The sequence below is a fragment of the Bradysia coprophila genome, unplaced genomic scaffold (genome assembly GCF_014529535.1).
Source record: "Bradysia coprophila strain Holo2 unplaced genomic scaffold, BU_Bcop_v1 contig_94, whole genome shotgun sequence".
In the NCBI taxonomy this organism is placed as follows: domain Eukaryota; kingdom Metazoa; phylum Arthropoda; class Insecta; order Diptera; family Sciaridae; genus Bradysia; species Bradysia coprophila.
The window spans coordinates 6,313,875-6,340,402 of NW_023504022.1; the positions used below are offsets into that span (position 1 = coordinate 6,313,875).

The following is a 26,528-nucleotide window of genomic DNA, read 5'->3' on the forward strand; positions in this document are numbered from 1 at the left end:
ATTTAATGATAAATCTATTAAAAAAAAAGGAATTTGTTCGTTTTATTTACTTAATCGATTGTGTGTCGATCGATTGATCGATTCGACGAAGTTGTCTAAATTTCGTAATGGATCTTCTTAAAAATTCTAATTTTTTCCTTTAGGCAGATGGGACTGGTGGGACAGATAAACTAAAATAATCTGTCAACCGAAAAAAATCAACCAAAAAAAACCTCTAAAAAACAACAGAAAACTAAAAGAAATCCTTGGAAATTCGAAATCCGAAATTGGTCGCTCGTTTTGACTTCATACTTTAAATAATTGACAAAAATTCTGTGCCAAATAGAAAGACAAAATATTTGCTTCGTGTTCAAAATTGAGGGAAACACTAAACAAACTCGCAGATAGGAAATGTTTAGGTGACACTGAGCCTGGGTAATTAGGAGACATTCGAACGTTTTTTATATTTAATGCAGTTACCGTTATATTTTTCCGATATTGGTAAAAATTGAGTGAAATAACGGTAAAGTGCCCAAAAGTGTTTGTAGAACGATATTCACGATTTTATGGCAGGAATATATTTTCGTAAAATTCACGCCATAAGTGTGCCTAAAATTTGATTTTTAAGTGAACGATTCGATCAAAAAGTGAACCGAAAAATACATTTCAACGCTTCATTGTATGAAAATGACGCTACGTTAGAAAGACCTCCGCACTTTCCATTTTGAATTTCGACCGCACTTGGAAAGAAAATTGTGGAGGAAATGTTATCGAAGATTTTTTTCGGCAATGAGAGTAACATTGCTGTGGTAGTTTTACCTCACACTGGCGACGAGTTAGCAAGGTTGGTGATAAGTTGAAATTTCATTTGATGAGAAATGGTATTTTCGAACTGCTTATCTAAGCAAAACGTCAACGGACGCAGATCAAAACAGTAATCGAATGTCTTGCTTATTTCTTAGTGTAGCATCTGTTAACAATTCATTTATGTCTACATGGTAGTAGCTCAGCAAATCATAACAAAAATTAAAGGATGGTGGTGACCGTGACTGCTTAAAGAGAAAGCAATTATAAAGTTTCAAGTTACGATCCATGGTCAATTTTAAAAATTCAAAAAAAGTGAAATAAAAACCTTAAAAATTTGAAAACAATCAAGGAAGTTAGAACTTTAAATTTGTCAATAAACAAAAATGTTCAGAAAAGCTCTCAGTACTTAAACAAACACAAAAATTTGGCTCCTAAACGAGTTAACTTGAGCGATCGGTTTCAATTCTTAATCAAATATTTTCCTTTACATTAATTAAAATCTTAAAATAAATTTTGCTCTTCGTGTAATCAGAAGATTTTTCGTCTTTAAGTTTTAGTAAATTTATTTTTCTCATTTAATTTTTTTTTTGCTTTTTTGTAAATCACAGACTTTTGAAACTTATCGTCTCAAAGTGCTACGAAAAGTCCAGTGTTCAATTGAAATTTGTATTTAGTGAATTAGTGTTATCAATTCGTAGACTCTTTTTCTTTACACCATGCTTGTTTGTAATTTATAATTTTCTTCTTCTTAATTTTAATTTTAATTTAATTATTACAATGTCTCCTATTACGGAAGTTTTATATAATTTTTACAACATTCATTATTTTCACTTTTATTATCGTCATAACGTTTTGTAATTGATATTTGCTTAATTGTTTGACCATAAAAATACTCTAAATAGTCAAAAAGTTCCGAACTATCCGACATTTACTATATAAAACCAGGGTCAGAGTCCGTCAAAACACAGATTTCCTCAAGATTTAACAAACAAAAAAATGCATTTTACCAATAAATGCAATTTATTGCACAACAAAATTCATATTTTTTATGACGTCATGCCTGAGTCGACCATTTAAAAAGTTTTCTCTCGTACCTTTCAGTACGTTATTTGTCAGAAAAGTTATTTGTACACCAGGGGGAAAAAAAGTTTGAAATTTCATTTCGAGTGTGCTGTCACAAATCAACAGAGAATATAAAATTTCTCACTTTTTCCCGATGTCAACACAACGTATTTCACAACACTAAGGCTACTGAAGTTTCAACTGAGGTCAGAAAATGATTATTTACTCGCCTGCCTCAAGAAATAGATATTTACATGCTACATGCGTCGAAAACCGTACTTTTCATGTTTGAAGCACGTCTTTCGACGCCCTCAACATGTAAAATCCATGACATAACTTGGGATAAAAATGAAAAGTCTCGTTTTGGTGTGTTTATTAACCTCGGCTTCGCCTCGGATCAACAAAATTCACACGAAAACTCTACTATTACATGCTTTTCAGCTCCCTAGGGTCGAAAGTGGTCTATTACATCACTAAGGAAAATAAGAGAACTGGTGAATGAACTCACAGCATGCAATAGTATTTTATATGCTACGTGCGTTGAAAACCGTACTTTTCATGTTTTTACACAACTTTTGACACTCTCAGCAAATACTGAACGGTTAGGAAAATGCATTACAAAACTGGGGATAAAAATGAAAAATCACTTTTCGTATGCGCTATTAACTTCGCCTCGGATCAATAAATTTCACGCAAAAAAATGCATTTTCGCTGTTTCTATTGCTTGGTCCATAAATAACTATTAAACAGAAATAGGATGACTTCAGGCCTGAGCTGGCCCTATGGGTATTTAACCTATGACGAAGGGCTTTTCGATTTTTGAATGAATGACAATGAAGGGCTATTGGACAAAATTCCTTCATACAACCCACGAAGCGTTTTTTTAGCCAGTCCGGTCATGGATGACCACCGAGTTTGCACTTTTCTCTGCGTTACTTCAGGGACGCCGACTTGTGTTTGGGAGTAGTGGTGCTCATACAACAAGCGAATCTGGGAGTAGTGGTGCTCTTTCAAGTAAAACTGGAAAGATGTAGTGGTGCTCATCATTCGAGTAGTGGTGCCCGAGCCTCGCTTGTCCGTAGAAGTCGGCGCCCCTGCGTTACTTAAAACCATTTCATTCATTTTATAGTCGGTGGGTCACAGTTTGAAATCTATGCATAAAATCTGCATGATTCGGCATAGGTGTCGAACCGTGCCCTACAATGCACACATACTCTTACGTGCTGATTAACTTTGTTAATTTACTTGTCGTGTGAATTATTTGATTGATGAATTCATTGGTTGAGGGCTTCATTAAGCACCAGCGCATCAAATTAGCGCTTCTGTTCCGATTTGAATTTTATTCTGAGTTTAATTCTGCGTAACCTGCTCGTTCTGATTGCATAATTCGAATAGGAGAGTGTCAGGGAGAAACTAACTGAATTTTCTGTATTTTATATCTTCGAATCCTTCTATCGTATTATCCGACTCTCTGGGTCGTGCCTATAGTTTAATATAAAATTTGTTGCAAACGTTTTCCACATTTTGAGGAACTTTGTCTACGAACGTTTTCTTATTGCATTTTATTGCATGGCGTAAAATTCTTCGAAGCTTTTATTATAATTTGATTAGCAATTTGCACCGTTAGCACATCCAGAACAATGGGCTGATCAACAATAACAACAACAAAAAATAAAAAAAATATTTTTTACAGATTGCCGTTCAAAAGTTCTTAGACGTTCAACGAACATAAATTGCAACCAGTTTGGGGACCGCACAAGCCACCGCAAGACGGTGGAGACGTAATTTTCGGATAATTGTTCCAAAATGAAAAGGGCGATGGAACATTTGTCATTGGCCATAGATTTGATGCAGACGCTGATGGTACTGTTGATGATGTGGGAGCTACCATGCGTGCTGACGCTAGGTAAGATGATGATGATGATGGTGATGACATTGCCAACAACGATAAGTCCTTATCCTTACTACGAGCTACGACCCCGGGTGTTTCTACTCACATTACCTAGAGTGTGGTTGAGTGGCTTTGAAAATTGTGAACGATAAAATTGCTGTGTCGGTTAAATGGGTTCCGGGGGGGACTTAAGGATTGGTAGGACCTATGCTTAAGATGAATTATTCATTTAAAACTCACTTGAAGTATTTGGCTTGCTTCGAAAGCGGTGCCTGGCAAGAGGATTACAGGACTAGACACATGGCCGGACTCCACGCAAACCATATTTGGATACTCATCATCACCGAAATCGGCAATTTCTCTGGCTTGATCGACCCATGGATTCCAAATGACTGCAAAAAACACAAATTTTGTTCGATCAACGTCACAATCGATTTTATTGCAAAAACACTCACCCGTATCGGGAAAATTGTATTTTTGCAGTCGCATCTTTCGGCCAGAGACTACATTTGTAATTATGTGCTCCTGTGGAGTGTGCTGATATATTCGATCTGTGAAAAGCAATTGGACCTTTGAGTATAAGTTCAATAGACGAACAGCGCAGAAAGTCTTACCACAAAATTCATTTATTGTTACTACGTCTCGTCCTTCCTGGTAAATAAGTCCATCTCTTGTCTACAAAAATAAAAACAATTTTTCTTTGACGAAAATAGAGATTTAAACTTTGTTGTGATCGAACCTTATCAATGAATGTGCATCCATGCAGACCAGTTATTTGACATCTCCGTACATCAGGAACTTTTAAATAGGTGTGAAGCAGTAAATTGAACGAAAAGGTCAAATCTTTGCTGGGATTGTAAACGCCAATGTGAAAGTGCAATTCCTTTTCTCGTAAGATCAAACGATATGTTATTCGAAACCTGTGCAATCCATCGAATGAGTTAAGGACGACAACAGTTATGATTAACAAAATCAACTCACGGATAATTCCACATTGAGCGCGTAAAATCGTTATCCATTAGACTAAATAAAGCTTCAACGTCACCATTGTGTAAACGTTCTGGTGGCCGTTCCAAAGCCCATCGGGTAATTCGTGCGAATCCATGTTGCGGTCCGAAAGACCATGGGCCAAATTGAGCTAAAAGTTAAAATTCAATTTTTGAATTGAGATTTTTGAAAGATGGAAATTGAACTTACGAAAAACGAATGGTATTCCGCCTCGAATGGCTTTCTTTCCATCGAATACTGCTAGTTTGCTAAAATATGAAAAAAAGAATTTTCAGAAATCGAACTCAATTTTCTGGTACAGGAAACGTTAGTGGAATTTTCGTCACCTGTAGCTGGTCCACTCATACAAATAAAACTGATCGTACGTCTTCATACGTTTGTAGGACTACCCAACTATTTCACCCGTATGTTTAAGAACTTTTGTTTGTATGAGTGGACAAGCTGAAAATCAGATGAAGTAGCTTTATGTGTAAAATTCACAGACGTCGACTATAAATTTAATTTCAATCAAATTAAACTGACCCTTCAAAACTAGGCCCCACCACTTGGGTGGGTCATTTCCCTTGACTGACTATCAATACTTTCAATAATTCCAGTCTCAGTTGTCTTACCATTTTTAAAAAAGCTGTTGTTTTGAAAAACACAAAATTATAGCCAGATGAAAAAGCGAAACAAGAATGGTCTCTTAGTCTCTTTGCTACATCATTAATTGAGTATCTCTTTTATTTTCACTGGGTGTTTAGAAAACTCAAAATTTATTTAATTTTCTTAAGAGCTGCGTGAATCGAAGGTTCAGCGAGCGATGTTTTACATCCAATAAGTATGAGTACTTAAAAACTCTTTTAAAATGGCATATTTCTTGCCTTCCTCTTGAATAAATTAAACTCGTGTGAATTACGGCCCTCGCTTCGCTTTGGTCGCAAAGTTCACACTCGTTCAAATATTCATAAGCCTAAACATGGAAAATAGGAAATTATAACACGATGTTATCAGGAGAGGCATTTTTGAGTATGTTATACATACACTGAGAAGAATACAAACAAACAATATTTACGATTGAATATTGTCTCCTAAAAAGCGCAATGAATAGAAGGTCTAGCGACGTACGTTTTACTCCTAATATGAGACTCCTATATAGTCTACAAAAAGCGCTGAAAATGTGGCGTATTTCTTGCCTACCTCTTGAAAAAATAAAACTCGTGTGAATTACGGCCCTCGCTTCGCTCTGGCCGCAAAGTTCACACTCGTTCAAACATTTTAGGAACGAAAAAAATTCTTTTTTAGAATACGGATTTCACGCAAAAATTGTCGTATATCCCAGATTAGTCCGATTAAATTCCAATGTTCGAGTTTAACCACATGAATTACGCTACTGGTCGAAATTGATTTTTGAAGCCTCTGAGAATTACTAGAGCTATCAGTTTCTCAAGCAAAAACTCTTTTGGGAAGTACTTCTTAATTGTTACACCAGAAATCCAGAATTTCGCAACTCGTCAAATCTGGAAATCCGTTGCAAAAATGTCGTGGGATAACAAGTTATATTTACAATTACTCCAAATTTATATTTATATTTTATATTTACAATTACTCACTACTCCAATATCATTCTCTGTCAATTAAAACAAAAAATTTGAAAATCGGGTAAAAATTACTCAAGTTATCGCGCGGTAACAAGAGAAAGCGTCTGTGTAGAATTTCTCCCATCTCGTTGTTCGAACATTATCCATCTGCAAACTCAGCCTCAAGAGTTTCAATCTTCGTCGATTAAGACAAAATCTTTGAAAATCGTCTAAGAATTATGGAAGTTAACGCGGTAACAAGTAAAAAAATCTCTTGAGAATTACTCCCATCTCATTACTCCAATATTGCCCATCTACGAACTTAACCTCATGATTTCCATTCTCCGTCGATTAAAACCAAAATTTTGAAAATCGGTAAAGAATTACTCGAGTTATCGAGTCCACAAGGAAAAGCGTCTGTGTAGAATTTCTCCCATCTCGTTGTTCTAACATTATCCATATGCAAACTTAACCTCAAGAATTTCAATCTTCGTCGAATAACACAAAAAATTTGAAAATCTGATAAGAATTAGGGAAGTTATCGCGGTAACAAGGAATAAAATTCTCTTGAGAATTACTCCCATCTCATTACCCCAATATTGCCCATCTACGAACTTAACCTCATGATTTTCATTCTCCTTCGATTAAAACCAAAATTTTGCAAATCGGTAAAGAATTACTCGAGTTATCGAGTCCACAAGTGTACGGACGTTTTCTGTATTTAACGTTTTTTGCCAATGTAGAACATTTTCAAAATATCAAAGTGAACTTAGCGTTACGGACATTTAAGGGTATTTTCTTTCATAAGACCCTGACTTTCAGTCAAGGGAATAAGGGACAATCCTAAGATTTAACATTTTTATCGTAGAACATTGGTAGATTAAAATCTAACCAAAATTTGTATTATGAAGCCTTGTGATAAAATGATATTTCGGAGAGATTAGTCATCTTTTACCGGCAACGGCAACAAAATGATTGGTGACATCTATCGAGCAGAGAGTTGATAATGGATGACGTTCCGCCCCGCCGGAAGCAACATCATATGTTATCATCTCTCTGTTCCTGAGACTCCATTTATTTAGCAAAATGCTGGTTGAAGTAAGTGTAGTACTATTTCCTGATTCATTATGTTATTAAAACGTCAAAAGTAAATGTCATCACCTTTAAAAGGCAAAGTAAGTTTGACATTCCTGTTCTCAGCTCTTTTATTTCAGTCTAATGTATTAGACAGATCTATGAAATTGTCATTTCCCAATGGGAAATTCCCATTTGATCCACAGATGTGGTGGATATATCTTTAAGGGCGATCAGTCAACAGGAAAGTAATTTATCAATTTATTAATTAAAATTTCATTTTGAGGGTGTTGTCGTTGCCAAAGCGTAGCGAGGGCCACAATTCACCCGAGAAAATTAAATTTCCTTTCCTACTTGTTCCAGATGTCAACGAAACGATTTTCACAACAAAGTCTCTCGAAGTTTCAGCTGAAAATTTGTCATTTCTCGCATGCGTTGTGAAATAGTATTTTACATAACTAGGAATAAAAAGTTGAAAATTTGAATTTTCGTGTGAATTTTGTTGATCCGAGGCGAAGACGAGGTCAATAAACACACGAAAACGAGACTAATGAATACTACGTAATGGATTTTACATGCTGAGAGCGTCGAAAGAAGTGCTTGAAACATGAAAAGTACGGTTTTCGACGCATGTAGCATGTAAAATACTTTTCATCCATGGGGCGCGAAAAATCGTATTTTCTCCACTCAATGCGGTGAGAAGTTAGTGTTTTGTTGACGAATTCGTTTAACTACAATTCAGGTGAAAAGAGAGATGGGTTAAAATTGAAATTTTCTCTCCTAAGATGGTGCTAATTGCAACATGAAGGTCCTACAGTCAAAAATGACGAACGCAAAGAAAGAAATCTTCAAATTACGAGACAAAACAGGAACAATTCAAACGGATCGAAATGCGATATTAAATATCGCAAAGGAATTTTACAAAGATTTATTCTCATCATTTCGACCAGATCCGACGAATACCAACGAAGATAGACCAATAATAAGAAATGTAGGATCGGAAGATATGCCTGACATAACTACATAACTACATAACTATTGATGATAAGTACATGCTGCAGTAGCCGAAATGAAGAACAAAAAGTCTCCCGGTGAAGATGGTGTTCCAGTGGAAGCCATTAAACTAGGTGGCGACTCATTATTGGGTGCAATAACGACTTTGTTTAATCAATGTCTTCAATGGGAAGAAGTACCAGAAGCATGGGAAAATGCAGTGATAACATGGCTGCATAAAAAAGGAGACATAACAAAGTTGGAAAACTATCGACCCATAAGTCTCTTATCAACACTCTACAAGTTGTTCATGAAAATAGTTACGAAGAGGAACACCAAGAAGCTCGACTTCTACCAACCTGTTGAACAAGCTGCATTTGGATCAGGATTCAGCACAAACGACCACTTACATGTGATGAGAACGCTAATTGAGAAATGCAATGAATACAAGATTGCTGTGGTCTTGATATTCATAGACTTTGAACAAGCTTTTGATTCAGTGGAAACATGGTCGATATTGGACTCATAAGACGAGTGCAGAGTAGACTCAAGATACTCCAACACAATTCGATACGTCTATAAAAACGCTACGTCGTGTATAAAACTTCATAAAAGCACTGAAAAATTCAGAATTGGCAGAGGTGTACGACAGGGTGACACCATATCACCTAAGTTATTCACATCGATTCTGGAGAGTGTTTTTAAGAAATTAGACTGGAGTGAAATGGGTATCAACATAAATGGAGAATACCTGAGTAATCTCCGTTTCGCAGATGACATCTCCCTGATGGCATCTGATCTAGATCAGGCGCAAATTATGTTGCAACAGCTGAATGAGGAGTCAAACAAAGTCGGCCTCAAGATGAATTTGTCGAAAACGAAAATCATGACAAACATTGACGACGACAGAGACATTAAAATCGGTGATACTGTCATTGAACGAGTCGACAGTTATGTGTACCTAGGTCACAAATTGAAGTTGGGTCTAGACAACCAAACTGCAGAAATAAAACGTAGAATTGGTCTTGCATGGGCAGCGTTCGGAAAACTCAGGCTAATTTTCAAAAGCAAAATGAACAATAGTCTGAAACGTAAAGTGTTCGATACGTGTGTCCTTCCTGTGCTCACATATGGAGCGGAAACGTTAACGTTAACAAAAGCTTCCGAAAATAAATTAAGAGTGGCACAAAGAGCTATGGAACGAAGTATGCTTGGAATTACGCTCAGAGATAGAATGACAAATCAATGGATTCGACAACAAACAAAAGTCGTTGATGTCATGGAAAGAATAGCATCTTTAAAGTGGAGCTGGGCGGGACATATTGCAAGAAGGACGGACGAACGTTGGACCAAAAAGATCATGAACTGGAGACCACCTAAAACACGACCTAGAGGTAGACCACCAGAGAGATGGAGTAATGGTATAAAGAGAATTGCAGGCGCAAATTGGCAACAAGTGGCAACTAATCGTTCGGACTGGAAAAGAATTGGGGAGGCCTACGTCCAGCAGTGGACAGGAACAGGCTGAAAAAGAAGAAGAAGAAGAAGATGGTGCACCAAAGTGAAGTGACTAAGCGGAGTATAGTGCGTTTCGTGCTTTATTTCACTGTGCCAAAAGGTTGTGTTCACCTCTGGGGAACCTCGAGTTAAATTGCGCCCACAAACATTGCTCTTGTTGAAATTTCCTATTTGCTAACCCTCGGTAGACAAAATACTGTTGCTGACTCCTTGCTGTTCACATCCCTCAGGATTCAGGATGAGATTAAATTTCTAGGTATCCGAATTGAGCAACCGAACTTTCCTGAAATTAACTTGTCGTCCACACATACGTAATGGTAATGGACATAAAAACGTACTTTATTCATAAAAACTCCCGAATAGAAAAACTTAAATTTCATCTCCGTTACACACATTCAATCCACCCGTACGTAACATTACTCTTCTCCAATATTATTATACCATACCATCCATTATACAATTAATCAAAATATCTTTACCATTTAAATAGTAGATGTCTAGCGTGCTTATAAAAACGATTGTACTATAAAATGATGATATAAAATACAATTATTCATTTCGAACCAACACTGTGTGTGCTCTTTCTGTCCATTCTCTTTCCATTCATTCATACATACCAGATGAAGAAAAAAGAACCGTATCATCAGAGCACATTATTATCGATCCGCATCGCATGAGCATTTTTCGTGTGTATAAACATTCCGTAGAACCACGTGCATAAAAACTATCATTCGCAGCGACTACATCCCTGAATTCAAAATGGCTGTCGGGTGGGCCTAGTTTTTGTATGTAGCCGGCGGCAACTTTGAACGTAGAGAATCAGCTCAACAAACAGCACACAGAAAAAGCAAAAGCAACAAAATGAGTTCGGAGTTTTTTAGTTTCCATCAAAATGTATATAGCTGGATGTGATGCTAAAGCGCTAGTTTGCTGCTGCTGGTGTGGTATCGTTATATTGTTATAAGCTTAGCTAGATAGTGCGAATGGAATTATGAAAAACTTGTACACTCTGGTGTATAATATATGAAAATACATGTCGGAGTATTGCTTGAACGATGTATTTTTGTGTTGTATATAGATTCCATTTTCAACTATTTCTCATTCGGTTTTGGAGAGTTCTGTTTTTTTCGAAGTTAAAACTTTTTTTTTCGGGTTTTAAACAATATCGCCGCCAGATATGTTCAATGTTATATAACGCTTATTTACGAGAAGCGCACAATTTCGTATATGGTACGTAAAACACCAGATAGCACTCCGAAGAAAAGGTCAATGGAATAGAGTGTTTTTAATCTGAAATGTAATTATTCAAAATACAAAAAAAAAACTGAAACTCAAACAGAAATCACCATAAAATACATAAGCACGACAACATCGAAAAAAAACATCATCGTTATATTGTAGGTATAAATACAGAACGATGATGATTTATCAATTAATTATTAGTGTGGAAATACTGTGCTTTTCCATTAAGACATCAGTCATCTCGGACGGATGTACACAGTGAAGAAATTTGACAAATGAGAATAATTTCGTCCATTTATCGTAGTCGAGGACGTCACCGCAGCATCTCGTTTGTTTCTGGTGTGTACCAAAAAAAATCAATGTTAAAATTGATTACAGTTGAAACATTAGAACCGAAATGGTGCTGAATACGGATGTAAAACTGAACTAACTAATCCGCTCCTCAGTTACGCACGGATCCTTAATTTCAGTTGGAGTTAGTTTCGTTATTCCCTTGACTGTAAGTCATGGGTTTTACAAAAGAAAATACACCGTACGTAACACGTTCACTGTGATTAAAAATGTATGGAAATGTGATGAAAAAACGTTAAATGTTGTGCCCTTTGTAACTTAAGTAAATCTCAACCGATTTTCAAAAAAAAATTTTTTATCGACGAAGTATTGAAATCCTCAGGCCAAGTTCGAAAATGGGTGGTATCAGTTCAACCATCTGGTAGTAGTTCTTGAAAGAAGCCATTTCTGCTCTTTGTTAACACGATAACTTAAGTAAATCTCAACCGATTTTCAAAAACTTTGTTTTATTCGACGAATTATTGAAATCCACTGGTCAAATTCGAAAATGGGTGGCATCGGTTCAACCATCTGGGAGCAGTTCTCGAAAGAAACTTTTTCTGCTTTTTGTTAACACGACAACCTGAGTAAATCTCAACCGATTTTCAAAAACTTTTTTTATTCGACGAAGCATTGAAATCCTCAGGTCAGGTTCGAAAATGGGCGGTATCAGTTCAACCATCTGGTAGTAGTTCTCGAAAGAAGACTTTTCTGCTTTTTGTTAACACGACAACCTGAGTAAATCTCAACCGATTTTCAAAAACTTTTTCTTATTCGACGAAGTATTGAAATCCTCAGGACAAGTTGGAAAATGGGTGGCATCGGTTCAACCATCTGGTAGTAGTTCTCAAAACAAGCCTTTTCTGCTCTTTGTTAACACGAGCTCAGACAAACAGTCAAGGGATATGACCCACCCAACAGGTGGGAGCTAGTATCGAATTTGTATGCGTTGCAGCTAGTGGTGAGATGAATTCGTTTCCATACAAACTCAGCAGGTGCAACAGCATTTTTCACAAGGAAATATAACGATGATGGCAACATTACAAATATGAATCCCTACTTTCAGGGATCCATATTTTCTCTCATTCTCTGCGGGTTTGCATTACCTTCAGTGTTGTTTATACACTTTGGGCATAACATCTCATTGCATGCACTAGTTCATATCGGCTATACAATGAAGTTCCTACGACCGAAATTGTTTATTTTCGTGCTATTGTTCAGTTTCGAAATGGTTTTTTCGCAATGTTGGACTGGAGAAGATAAAAATGTTTGTCCAGCTCGAACTGGTTCCAAAAATTCGTCTTTTCATATTGCTAAATATTTTGGTGCGAGAACGCTACATTGTCTGAAATATGTTCTAGTGTAACTAAGGAAAAGAGCCGCATCTGCACACGAACCAAATAAACCACGGTCCAGGTATGTACAAACTTCTTTTTTGTGATTTTTGAATTAGCTGCCGAACATTTACCTATAACCATAGAAGGTCTGATCCCAATGCTAAAGCGAGCATGGTACCATGGTACAAAGAGTCATTCATTTATTGACTCTTATTGGAAAGTCACTTGGGGTAGGGTAATCTCGCACACCACACAAATTCATGGTGTGCGAGATTCACCTCTAAGTGGTGAATCTCGCACAGTCATGACTTTTCGTTACATGTCGTAAAAGGACGCATACTATGATCGCGTGTGCGAGATTCCCCGACACCAGTCACTTATTGAAGAATCGGGTGTAAATACGCAACGGAGTCATGTCCAATTAGCGAATCATAAGAAAAATGAAATTCAATTTAAATTCGTAGTGTGACGATGTCAATAGACTAGACTTTTTTTGAAGAAATAACATCGTCAGTCAATTGGAAATTAAGTTAAATAAAAAAAATTATAATTCGCTAAAATTGTGCATGTCTCCTTTATACATTTAGATACTTACTTCTTATTTCTAAAAAAACCTTGGAAGAGTTCTGGTGGAAACTTCATGAAATGAAATTCATTGAAATAAGTCCTACTCAAATGACAATTGCCAAGAAGACGATAATTATCATATCAATGTGATACAATTAATGTTAATCGAATTTGTATCCATTTTACCACTACCACTCGTGTAAGTGTAACTATTAAACCTGTAACCTGTATAAAGACATATAAGAGTTGACCAGCTAGTAAAACTCCAATGACTTTATACTATACCCAGCGAGCAATGTACTTCAATCGCTGTAGTCCTAGATCACACTAGGTAATTGGTAAGGACAAACATACAAAGAATTGACCCTCAACTGGTATAATGGATATAACAGCAATAATCAGGACAATAATGTCGGCAATGTTCACGATTAAGCAACAATAATTAAGGACTGATATTTTATAAAACTGGAAGCAGTACTTTGAATGAACATTAAACAGTTCAAAAAACATTTCCTTTGTCGATTCTATTGAAACATTGAACATTGACATTAAAATCAACTACAAATGTTTAGTCATTATAAACGAACCGGAATCATTACCTCCCTTCGATTGTTATACAATGAAACAATCGATTTAGTTTAAAGATAATCATCATCAAAGATGCATATCCATCGTTATACGAAAAGAAATACATCGTCTCAACATAAATGTTTTCAATGCACAACAACATACATCCCTGTCGCACATTAAAACATAGTTTTTTAAGATTTTTTTTTGAAATTCATTTTACTTTTTATATTTTTAATTATAATCATATGCATCTGTGTGTTCGTTCATCTACATCTAGCTGAGACAAAGAGCAAATTACAGCAGCTCTGGAACATTTAACCGATGAAAAAAGCTTCACAAAAAAGAGAAGAATTTACGGTGGATCGAATTTTCAGTTTTGTAATTTCTAACCTATCCACAATGTCATTTGAGTATGTAAATGTACAAACGAAGACGCGTCCGATGAGAGAATTATAAGAAAAATGAAATTGACAATTATTTCAATTCGAAGTGTGACGATGTCAATTGGAAATAAAGTTAAATCAACAAAACTTCATTTTTTTATAATTCGCTATAATTTTACATGTCTACTGCATTCAGTACAGCTTAGCTCGGACTGAGAGGGAAACTATGCGAGTAAATACTGGGTCAGGTGCTATTTGCTGTTGGTGACCAGCTCAGACTGATATTTACAAAATAAGGATGTATTTGACATTAAAAGTGAGGAAAGATTTTGCAGGCAAACATTCGAATGTCTCGACCTGACGAACCCTTCTTTTAAGACTTAAAGACCAACGCAATGATAAATATTTACAGATCTTTCTTCCGAACAACATTGGAATTTCAGCATTGAAGAGTCGATCCACCCTAAATATACACAGAAAAAAAAAACGTTGTACAGAATGTACGTTATATTACAAATGTACCGACAAGTATAACATTACTCGTATTTCAAATCGAAAAACTTTAAAATAAAACTTAAGTTTTTAACCGAATATATTTTGTTTTAGTTCTGTTCATTTTAATCTTCTTTTTTTTCGTTCCTTCCTTCGTTGCTAGTGCTTCTAAGATACACACATAAATGTATAAAATACAGTCGACTAATCTGCCCCTGGATTCTGTTTTATACACTCGACCGTGTTTTTCTTTTTCAAATTGTAAAAGGAAATATGTTCGTTTCTGCTGCTCGTCGTATATAGATATGGTAGATGGATATGGATTGTCACAAAAAAAAATATTAAATTATCGCGATTCGGCGTGTTTGTAATGTAATTTGAAAATGAAATATGTGAGCAAGAAATTCTCATCGGAAATTTGAGTGAGTTTTTTTCTTCAATTCGACAAGACGTTGAGGCAGAAAAAAAAATCCGGCGCTACTGTATCAGCCAGCAAAGTGTATAGCCGACCACTCATATGCTTTAGTGTCGTATAAACTCATGATTTGCTATAAAATATACTGCACATTTGATGTTGCTTTATATGTTGGATTTTAATGTTTCGATACAAGAAAATCGTAAACTGAAAATTGATATTATTCGGAAGTTTGGAGAAAATTTAGTTCTAATGGTTCCGTTAACAGTTGGAATTCAATTATGTTGAAACGAGTCATATTCAATGATGTTATCCGTGTATGAAATTTGATTCTTTCAAGTCAGCGTATGTGTACACACTCTTCATAGGTTAGACTTAGAGAATGGATTATTATCGACGATTGTTGACGATGGGAAAATGCTGATTTTGTCGAACGTTAGCGAAATCTTTTGGGAATTGGGAATCAATTCAACCCGATATAAAGTTCATTGGAATTGTTAGATCGAATTTCGTTGTGCTGTTGTGCAACTAAGCCAGCGATATAATAAGCTTGATATGTTAATTTGATCGTTTAGAGACCTCACACAGCCTTTTGCAGCCAATAACAAGAGCAGGTTTGACTACCGGCTTAACGTGACTTTTGAACCACGACTCACAGTATTCAAATAGTCTGGTGATTAATTGATATCTCGCCTATAGGCCTAAATGTTGGCTAGACATATGCAAGTACAGAAATATATCGTATTTGAGTTACGTCATACGAGTGAAAAAGGAAGCTGAATTAACGGTGTAGAGAATGTACCAAGGAAGTAACTGAGTCTCTCAAGATCACGCCCAAATTCTATAAAACTTGAAGCGAAATTTCAGAGAAGTAAGCATGCCGCAGACGACTTTTTGTTTGGAACGAAATTTCAAAACTTGTTTGAATGGGAAAACGGAAGCTCTGACTAGCAGCAGGCAATCAGAATTTGATCGTTTCGTCTATCTCGTGACAAACCGGAGTAGACTTTTAAACACAATGAAATTGTATTGTGTCTTTAGGAGACACACCAGTTTGTCACGAGATTGACGATTTGATCATCAGAATTTTCGGAAGTTTCTGCATTTTTTAGTAATTTCCGTAAAATATTTCCAAATAACATGCCCTCAGCTCGAGAAAACCTTGTGATAAAAAAAAAGAATTGTCGCGATATGAACTTTACGATTGAATTGCCAGCTCTCGGTGTAGCATAACTGCACATATTTAAGAACAGTTTGGACAAAACCGAATTACTTACACTGCGTGAGTATAATTAGATTCACAATTTCCTCACAACGATACATCGAAATATTTGTTTAATTGATTTTGTCGAAAGTTTTGAAATTCCGAAATGTCGCACTTGTCTTTTCAATCGTTTCAATCAATTTATTTCGGACCGAGGATTAATCAGCACAATGATTTTTGTTATTTAAAGTAAATTCGTCTTCAAATGAAAAGAAAATGTACGTTAAACCATTTACCTCACGAACAACTGCTCCTGATTATTAACTCTCCACGATACCACTGTGGCTCCTGTAACAAAAATATTTTTTTTAATAAGTAGATAAACAGAATCCAATTTTCAATCATTCTGTAAAAAAAAAACTTTGTCCCAGTTCATACTTAAGAAGAATGAATGCTTCGCTGAGATCGTTGCCTACATCTGTGCGTTTTTGTTTTTCCTTGAATTTTTACCGATTTCAGAAAAGTCAACAGTTATTGTAAATTTTGGGCAGATAGTTGATTTTTCTCAGAGCTGATGAGACTGTAACAAACGACAGCTAACATATTTGCGGTTGCCAATTTTCAATAAAATAACATAGCTAACGCCGACCCGTACGAAACACCTATTCGTATCAAGAGCCTTTAATGTGAAACTCTTCATTTCTCTTACTTCATAGTCTTCTCTGCTGAAAAACTATTCTCCCTTTAAAATCACTTACATTATCCACTCTTTGCCTTGTTATCATATACAACTAAATTGCCGGAGGCAATATAGACAGCCCCGTACGAAGTCAAATTTCATAAATTCCTATTTAAACAGCTATATACCGCTATATTTACCTATATTTCACTGTAAATAAACATTTCACAGAGGAATATGCTATTATATAGCTCTATATGCCTGTATATAGCTCAATATAGCTGTATATAGGTATATATAGATGTCCATATATGGAATCCCTGAAACCCCACACACTTAACACATTATTTCCGTGTTAACAGAAACTATCTAAGTATCATTTTTCCCAATATATTTCACTTTCATTAAAATCCAATATGGCCACCGGCAGCCATTTTGTTAGGAGACCGGAAATAGTACCGACGCTTTACATTCGTTAATACCTTTCAAACAAAAAAAAAATCATGAAATTCGGTCAAAATTTACTCGAGATATTGACAAAATACTCCACGTTCACTGTACTTCCGAGTAGCCAGATAAGAGCTCACTCCAAGAGACCTAGCTCACGCTCCGGAGAACATAATTTCATAAAAAAAATTTTCCCTGATTGGTACGGTCAATACCTATCTAATAAAGCTAAAACAGACGAAATATGTTCAAATGTGGCCGACCTACAAGCAAAAACTGCTTGCCGCCCTGTGCCTGTTCCACACCAAGGGGTCTAACTCACGAGTCGGTCATCCGATTTCCATAAACTTTTTTTTTGTCGATCGGTATTGTAAATACCTTTTATTTGACGTATCACTTACAAGTTTAACGTTTAAATGTCTGGAGATATCTTCGAAAAACCGTAAAGCACTTATTGGGCCACAGCTCGGGAGGGGTCGATCCAAAATCACTCATCTTCGAACTTAGCCTGTCTTTTGACATTACCAAACGGGGAAAAAAAAAGAATTTTCAAAATCGGATGCGTTTTACTCAAGTTATCGTGCAGACAGACAGACAGACGGACGGACGGACGGACATTTTTTTTTCGCGGATTTGGCATCTCTAGACAACCACAATAGGTTTCCCCTTACTCAGGGAGTCCAATTCGACGTGTTACAAACGTATGCGTAAACCTATAAGACCCGAGTACTTCGTACGGGTCTAATGAATCTGGCTGTAGCATGAGAAAAGTTTGTGCAAATTTATGTATGCTGGACGTTTCTCAGAACTTGTCAAATTGCGTCAAACAAATCGTTTTCTTTATTGAAAGCCGTGGTCGTTATTTTCGTCGTACATTTTTCAAAAAAGATTCTGATGAAAAGATATCATCAAAATTAAAATGCGAAACGCACAAATGTAGGCTACATTTTAAGTTAAGCATCAACTGCTCCTAACCTACTAATTTTGTTTGTCTGCAAGAAGAAGAAGGTTCAAATTACACCATACGAAGACGACAATACAGGTGCCGTAAAATTTATTGACGGAATGACAGCAATAAGAGATTTTTTTTTGGAGTAAAGTGTCCATTCCATTCAACAAAAGTACTCCGTGAGAGAGCCGTGAGAGAGCAAACTGTCAAATAAATACAGAAAAAATTGAAAAAAATCAATTTTGTCTCTCACACGGAGTACTTTTTTGGTAAGAGGAAACTAAGCATAAGATGAAGATTCTTTTTTCTGTGGTTAATAACTTAAGGCTTAGTTTCCTCTTATCAAAAAAGTACTCCGTGTGAGAAACAAAATTGATTTTTTCAATTTTTCCTTTGTTTATTTGACAGATCGCTCTCTCACGGCTCTCTCACGGCTCTCTCACGGAGTACTTTTTGTTGAGTGGAATGGACACTTAAGAGTAACGTTACCTCTGTCATCGCTTTGCCTAACTCATTACTTACTTCGTATCTAATTCTAAGAGTAATTATACCTAGAGAGGAAATTTCGAACAAAATTACGTAAAATATGTGGTCCCAACATGAAATACGAAATGTTGTGGTATATGTGTTTGCCCTCTTAATTAAGAGGACTAATTGACCAATCAAAATCAAAAAGCGTCAACGCATACACATATTAGTGTAAAACTATACGAAATGTGTATCTTAACAAACTCTCTAGGTATAATTACTCTGTTCTAATTATTGTCAGTTTATAAGAAATTCTTGCATTTTTAGAGTGGCGCCTAAAACTGACACTATGAGTAAAACCAGAATTTGCAAAATGTTTGAAATCGGATCTCATTTCAGCAGAGATTTTTAATGAACAGACTTGCACGGACATACACTCATTTTTTATGATTTTACTGTTGTGATGAAGTTAGAATCGTTATGTGTGAATTCATTCCACATGAAAAAAGTCTCAACGCGCGGCTATATTACATGCGAAACTAATTATGCCACGGAACAGGTCACGTTCAGCTCATGCAAAATTAGTTTGATTGCGTTATAGAAACGTAGAAAACAGATCGAATTTAGTATGATTTGCAATCAACAGCACTAGTATTCCGTTGGACATATCAGTGATACCTGTTGACCGGCGAAAGACACTAAATAGCATGTCTCAAAGGTTCTTACATAAAACATCGTTAGCAAATTCTGCCCTAGGTAGGTTTTAGATTGGACTCTGAAAAAACATCGCATAGTTTAGTGGTTGCGATGTTTTTAAAAAGCAACTTTAGACATTCAGAAACAATGATTATATGCAGAGAAGTCCCCAGGAGAGAGTACATTAGACAGAATTTGAAAATTTTGTTTCTTACATACATAAAATACGCTAAGAAAACATCGCATATTCCCCAATCACTACACAATCCACTAAAAAAAAGATGAAAACCGCCAAATTTCAATATTTCTTTCACCGTAGAAATGGAATCAAGTCAATGACCAATTAGTCAAATTACAAATTAGCTCACATTAAACCGTAGATGTATCAAGTTAATGACCGTCATAATAAGCATTTAAATGAAATACAATTCTGTTTGATTTTTGCCAAAAAATATCCAATTTAATGAAGGCATATTGAATAACAAAACATTCTAATATCACCTTTCACAACGATTTTTTTGCTTTGTTTTTGAGAGCTCACATTACAAACTTCAGTAAAAATTTATGGCTCAAGATTGATACCTTCATCATACCACAGTTAATCATTCGATGATGAACTTTCACAATCTAAGTGAGTTATAAACCACATATATACGAGAGAAACGAGGAATTGGTTAGTGTTGCCGTTTAGCAGACAACAAAAATGGGAACTCCAACCAAACGTATGCAGTAGGGAAACTGTGATAAACGTTCATTTAACGCTTGGATCGTCATCACCGCACTTCCTGTAATCGTTTTTCTATGTGTCGAACACCGGAATTACTGAAAATGTAGTTCGATCACTTCATAACATAAATATATTTGTAAATATCAAAGAGGAACAGGTGTTACCTCTTAGAAATCACGGTCCACGATGACAGGCGTAAGATGTGAGCTCTGTCTAAGCATTCAAGGATGTACTTACAACCAATGAAGTAAAAGACATCGTATTAATCAATCATGTTCGCGCCATATTGGACACATTAGTCATTAAGATTATCGCATGGAAAGGTCACTAGTAATCAGCTGATTACAACAAACTCGTAGTGTGTTTGTTTCAATCTACATAAAGCATATCTGCCGTAGGCTTTATTACGCAGACAATTTATCTAGCACTAAGTTATCACGCATTTGTTTCTTCTCTGTTTTGATGTCAATGGGTAAATGGAAATCTACTCTACGAAATTTCAAAGGCGTGCGCCTTAGCGGAAAAATAGTAAAAACGCTATCGCATGCTCGATTTTTCATACAAATTTAGGTGTTTTCAGCCCTCAACAGGACGTCACAAAAAAAATTTCAGTGCCAGCTGGTGCACAAATTATTCGGAACAAATCCCAAATATCCGACTTGTCAGAAGAAAATTGTTAGTAGAATAGTTTCTGGCGCAGAAGATGACCGAGATAATAGTTGTTTGTTTAACTCGCCTCGACGCAAAACTTCGGTCTAGTTGGAAACTTCTATTTTCTTCCAGAGGCGACACAACGTTGTGCGATTTGTTACTTCATTTTTCAAATCAAAAATAAATGTGACAGTTCTGGAGAGAAAATTGCTATTTTCCTCCCTCTCAAAAAAGAGTGGGAAGAAAATAGACAAACTGTCATCAGATGAAACGAACACCAAAACATAATTTTCTCATGGAATGAAGAATAGTTGCTTGTTCTACGAGAGAAAAAAGTTAGAAATTGAATTTCACAGATGTTGTTCAAAGACCAGAGCGTAGTGAGTGCCACAAGTCAACCGAGAAAATACAATTTTAACTTTTTTCACAACAAAGGCTTCAGAATTTTCAGTGGAGGGGAGAAAATGACTATTTTCTCACCTCCGTTGTGAAAAATAAGGTTAATGAAAAATCGCACATATTAAATGACTATTTATCAGAATATAAATAGTCAAAAGAAATAGTCAGACATTTATGCAATTCATAGACAGTCAACTCTGAGTCACATAAATAAATTCATTAGTGTCGCTAATTGTCCATTGAATTGCCTTTATTTTATGACAATTTACCGATCCGAGTCGTGTCAATAAGGTCGTTTAAATGGCCAATAAATGTACGTGCAATTTTCTTGAATTGATATAGAAGATAACGCAAAAGTTACGATAAATGATGTCTTATAACGTGATGTATTATATCAGAATCTTTAATCGATTTAAAGTGAATATCTAAGCTAAATTTTAAGCAATGACTGACTATAACCGCGAAGTAAATGTCTATCTTAATTAAATGACATTCAGACACACATATACTGAAAGCAGACACTTAGAAATCATGAAAACAAAAAAAAACAAACTTGTTTGCCGGCACAACGATTATCTCCATCGTCATCATAAAATATAAATTGCGCAAGCGAAATAGAATGTCTTGTTCACAATTTTAATGTACAAAGTGGAGAGAAAAAAAACCCATTTCAAATAAATCAAAAATTTCGGTGTTCACAACTTAAAAACATCTTCTTTTCATGCATATCAGCTTAAGTGTATCGAAAATGTGATTATAATTCTACTTTTACGCCTATTAAAGGCCATCAACATTTAAGTAAATTGTTAGCGACGTTTGAGATAATCGAATTCTTTCAATTCGACGTATTGAATTAACAATGAATGCATTCGATTCAAGGAATCAAGTGTCATAAGTTCGTAGTTAAGTATGTGTCTGGAATACCTAATTTAGAATAATTATATGTCTCGAGGTAAGTTGAAAGTTTCAAACGTTTCATTTTAGTAGTTCAAGATAAAAATTTGTGAGTAGTTCTAATAGTCTTACGTATACAGAGTATTGAAGTTTTAAGGACTAAATAATAGTAGATTACATCAATGTTTAGAAGTTTTTATTTTGTCGAGTGTGACGTTTGCAACTTGAGCCAAAGGCGAGTTTTGCAGCCAAACAAGGTCATTGTTAATGTCATTTGAGACGTCAAATAAACTGTCATTTTCACAAAGCTAACCAATATGTCAAAAAATGTCAATGAACCTTTCATTTTTACTCTGGTTTTGTGAAATTGACAGCTTATTTGAGATTATTTGACATTAATCTAATAGGTAAGTTATTTAACTCACTAAATCCCCGATGTATGTGTTTTGACGTTCATGTCAATGACGTAATGACTCATTTCCAGGGGGCCTAGTGAGTAAAAGTGTTGTATTGTACCAAGGTACGTAATACTGAACTGAGAGATGCTGAGAGAACGGGCACTTGAAGATAGATGAGAAATTGGAATTTTTGTCGTTGAGTGACCTTCTTGCAAACAAAATGTCGTAACAGATACTTTTTGTGAGGCTGGTATGGCAAGTTTGGTATCGTTGTAAAGCTTAGACTGCAGGCTGATCAGGCATTATTGTTTTGTTGCAGGAAGGGTCTACCTGTGCATTACAGATGAGTCCAAGTTTTGCCGAGTATGATGAAAATAAACTTTTTCAAATATTGTACAATTCAGACAAATTTTGTAAAATCCATTTTCGGCGTTTAATAGAGCATGAAATCCTCTGCCAATATCGCCATTCAAAGAGTTTCAAACGCTCTTCATCTTTGACATATCACGATTTAAAAATGTCGAAATTTCGACTTTAGCTGGCTGTGGCTACGTGCTCAGGTTGTCGAGTGAAGCCATTTTCACACGAATTAGCTTAAAATTAGTCCCTCTATCCGTTGCGATAACAATCTGTATTTAAATTGACTAGTCGGTCCCGCACGGCCATGAGTGCCGGTTCTCCGCAACGGCTGGATGGATCCGTGAACTGAATGTGGTTCCTTATAGTACTCGAGTCCCTCAATAAGAATATGAAGAAAAATCAGAGGTGGTATCGCGACTCTATTTAATTTTTGTTCAACCCCACCGTGTCATGCTATTTGCAGTCGAAATCATGTCTCACTAGGCCATGTACGAACAATTCTGCGTTGATGGGATCGACAATTATCCTGCGTTTTCCATTGTAATCTGATATTCATCACAGGCTAAACAGCCGAAAATGCAGCATAATTGTCGATCCCATCAACGCAGAATTGATCGTGTGTTTTCGGCCTTACATGTATGGCATTTTGAGTTAGAATAACGTTTTGTTTTAACGTTACAACAGTCCTGTTACAGGCTGTCCAAGTCCAGTTAGACACATGCTGAGCAAAGGAATTGCTATTAAAACCAATAGACCATGGACCGCCGTGGCGACCAGAAGTACCTTCAGAGACTTCAGATGGAACGAAGCTCTTTATGTGTTGTGATACTGCCGCTTTTTGAAATGTTATCACGAACGATAATATACTCTTTAACAATAATCATTATTGCCAATCGTTAATTATCATAATTACCAATCGAGTCAAACGAAATCGCGGTTATTCAAATCGAAAAGTGGTTACTACTTCAGTTATAAATTTCCAACATTGAAAGGACTCCTTTGGAACTTTCACTGTACTGTACTTCATCATCTTTCCGTCTGATCCTTAAGACTTGTTCGACATGTCTTATTATTTTGACATTGATAATGATAACACTAACAGTGAACGCAGTGAACACAGATCTTTAATTGTAAAAAACAACCATGAAGGACATGAAGTACTTCCACTAACTGATTACGAACCACATCAAACATTACACCATTTTTAATTACAAACAAAAAATCAAACAAAAATTTTCAATCGCTTGTATAACAGCACTTACCATGTAAATTAATTGTACAGGTTGTGTTGTTACCTCGGTCCAAAACAACAACGCTGGTCGCGGCCATTGGTAATTTTAATTTATATAATTCAATCAAAATTTATTAATTTATTACTCGTCCGGCTACTTTTGAACGCTGCCTATTTTTGATCACAATAAAAAAAAGAAACAACAATCGAGTAATCTATTCACTGCTTTCAATATTCTTTTTTTTTTGAAGTATAATGGTTCACCACTAGTCCACAATATATATACAACACTTTGTACTTTTACTGTATTGCTAAAAGACCGCTGTACCATATATAAATGCGTACAATATAAAAGCGATTCAAAATTAAACACTTCGTTTGTTAAAGTGCAAACATTTATTGACGAAAGGATGAAAATTTTGCGAGTAGACTAGAACAGCGGAGCGGCGATGAAAGACTAAATCGAAAATTATAAAACGCAAGAATTAACCAAACATTGTGTGTATAGCACAAGCACTTCAGATGTAATATGTATAAACAAACAGACATATATAATGAACATATGCGACGGACACTTTGCGGTGTTTAAAAGACCGTGATCGGGAGTTCGGGTCATAAACAAAAAAAATGTCGTGTTTACATGTTTTGACAACGAAAATTATTTTGTGTGTATGAAGTGGCAACTGTCAGTTCTAATCGGTCTTTTCAACTGATTCCCAGCTGCAATAAAAAATATTTAAGGTGACTTTAGAAGGGACCTTTCAAGCAAGTATGCACACTTTTGGAAGGTCGTATATGTTTGTTTTATTTTATTTTATTTTATTTTTATTTTTATTTTATCTGTTTAATGATCAACAAACAGGCCAAAGCCCAATAATATGTCAATCAGCAAATTACAAAAATGGAAAACTTCAGGAAAAATCATAAACCAAAAGCATAGCAAAACGTTAACAATGTCAACAACCATCACTATAATCAAAATCAAAAAGCGAAATGATCCTTGACTAGGCTCTTAAAAACAGAAAACCTGTCATCCATTAAGTTTAATCGTGAGAAATATACGTCGTGGTGCTCTTGCAGGCGATAAATAGGACAATTTCTCTGTACATTAGTCTTGAATTTTGGAAGGTAAAACAAAGTCTTTTGCCGTGTGGATGTAGAACGTCGATCAAACTTAAGATGATGATAAAGTTGAGAATCGATACGATGATGGATCAGTTTGAACAGAGTGAGTTCGTCATTTTCCAACCGTCGTGACTCCAACGAGTGTAACTTCAGAAACTTTAGCCTTTTGTCGTATGATTGTTTCTCCATGTTGAATTTGTAGAAAAACATCCTTGAGAATTTCCTCTGAACACGTTCAATTTGATCGATTGCATTGAGAGATCCAATAGATCCAATAGATCATCTTCAAGATACGGTCCTTTCAGACCTAATCTCACTGAAGTTTCGTTAAATGTTTCGTTCATTCATTCATTTGTATGAGTTTTTTTTACGTGGATGGCATTTCAAACGGCTTTGAAGATGATCTATTAACTGTAAACCCGAACTTCGACAACACGAACGACAACGATTTCATCCACAGAGATGAACATAACCCAAACGTCAAAGAATTTCTTTGTAAATTTGTCGTTAAAATTTTCGTCAACCTGAAAGTTGAGGTTAAGTTGCCTTCTGTGGATGAAATTTGACATTGATCTTGGAACAAACATATCACGCAGATACAAATAAGTGGGTGACATACCACACTTAACGATAAAATCAAGGGTGTACGTGATGTCACGCCAGGGACGCCGACTTGTGTTTGGGAGTAGTGGTGCTCATACAACAAGCGAATCTGGGAGTAGTGGTGCTCTTTCAAGTAAAACTGGAAAGATTTAGTGGTGAGTCTGAGAAAATACCGATACCGACTTTCAGGTGAACTCATTTTTGTAATGTAATAATGTTGTCAAACTTTCTTGTGACCACCTGCTAACACCTGCAAAGTTTATAGCTAATCTCCTGACAAGACAAGATCTGAATTTAATCCGATATAATCGGAACTCTACTGTCAAGTTCCGAACATATTCATTTATAGATCGTATTTTTATGGTTGGTTGAATATTCACCTCACTGTCACCACTAGCTGCAACTTTATGCAAAAGAATTCAACATGTGCGCAATATAAGAAAAATAACTTTTCCTGAAAGTAGAAACTT

The 26,528-nt window shown here is 35.8% G+C and overlaps 1 protein-coding gene across 2 annotated transcripts; it reads right to left on the reverse strand.

The window, feature by feature from the left end:
• Positions 1-3,113: 3,113 nt before the first annotated feature.
• On the reverse strand, positions 3,114-24,976 carry LOC119085142 (glucose-6-phosphate 1-epimerase). 2 transcript variants are annotated; one of them, XM_037195421.1, is made up of 9 exons: positions 24,362-24,976; positions 16,728-16,779; positions 4,937-4,995; positions 4,721-4,877; positions 4,479-4,659; positions 4,354-4,414; positions 4,195-4,290; positions 3,980-4,131; positions 3,114-3,869 (listed from the first exon to the last, which is right to left on the reverse strand). In XM_037195421.1, the coding sequence occupies exons 1-9, from the start codon at positions 24,426-24,428 to the stop codon at positions 3,813-3,815; spliced, it is 882 nt and encodes a 293-aa protein (XP_037051316.1). In that variant the 5' UTR covers positions 24,429-24,976; the 3' UTR covers positions 3,114-3,812. The 2 variants fall into 2 exon arrangements, with proteins under 2 accessions (XP_037051316.1, XP_037051317.1); XM_037195422.1 differs by having other exon boundaries at positions 3,114-3,850; positions 24,362-24,974.
• Between the last annotated feature and the right edge of the window lie 1,552 nt (positions 24,977-26,528).

Bases quoted from the DNA above. Each gene is read 5' to 3' on its own strand.
- LOC119085142 (XM_037195421.1), bottom strand. From the start codon at position 24,428: ATGGCCGCGACCAGCGTTGTTGTTTTGGACCGAGGTAACAACACAACC. The intron at 16,780-24,361 runs GTAAGTGCTGTT...TTTTTGTTACAG, and splicing joins CTGTACAATTAATTTACATG to GAGCCACAGTGGTATCGTGG. The intron at 4,878-4,936 runs GTAAGTTCAATT...TTTAACTTTTAG, and splicing joins CGGAATACCATTCGTTTTTC to CTCAATTTGGCCCATGGTCT.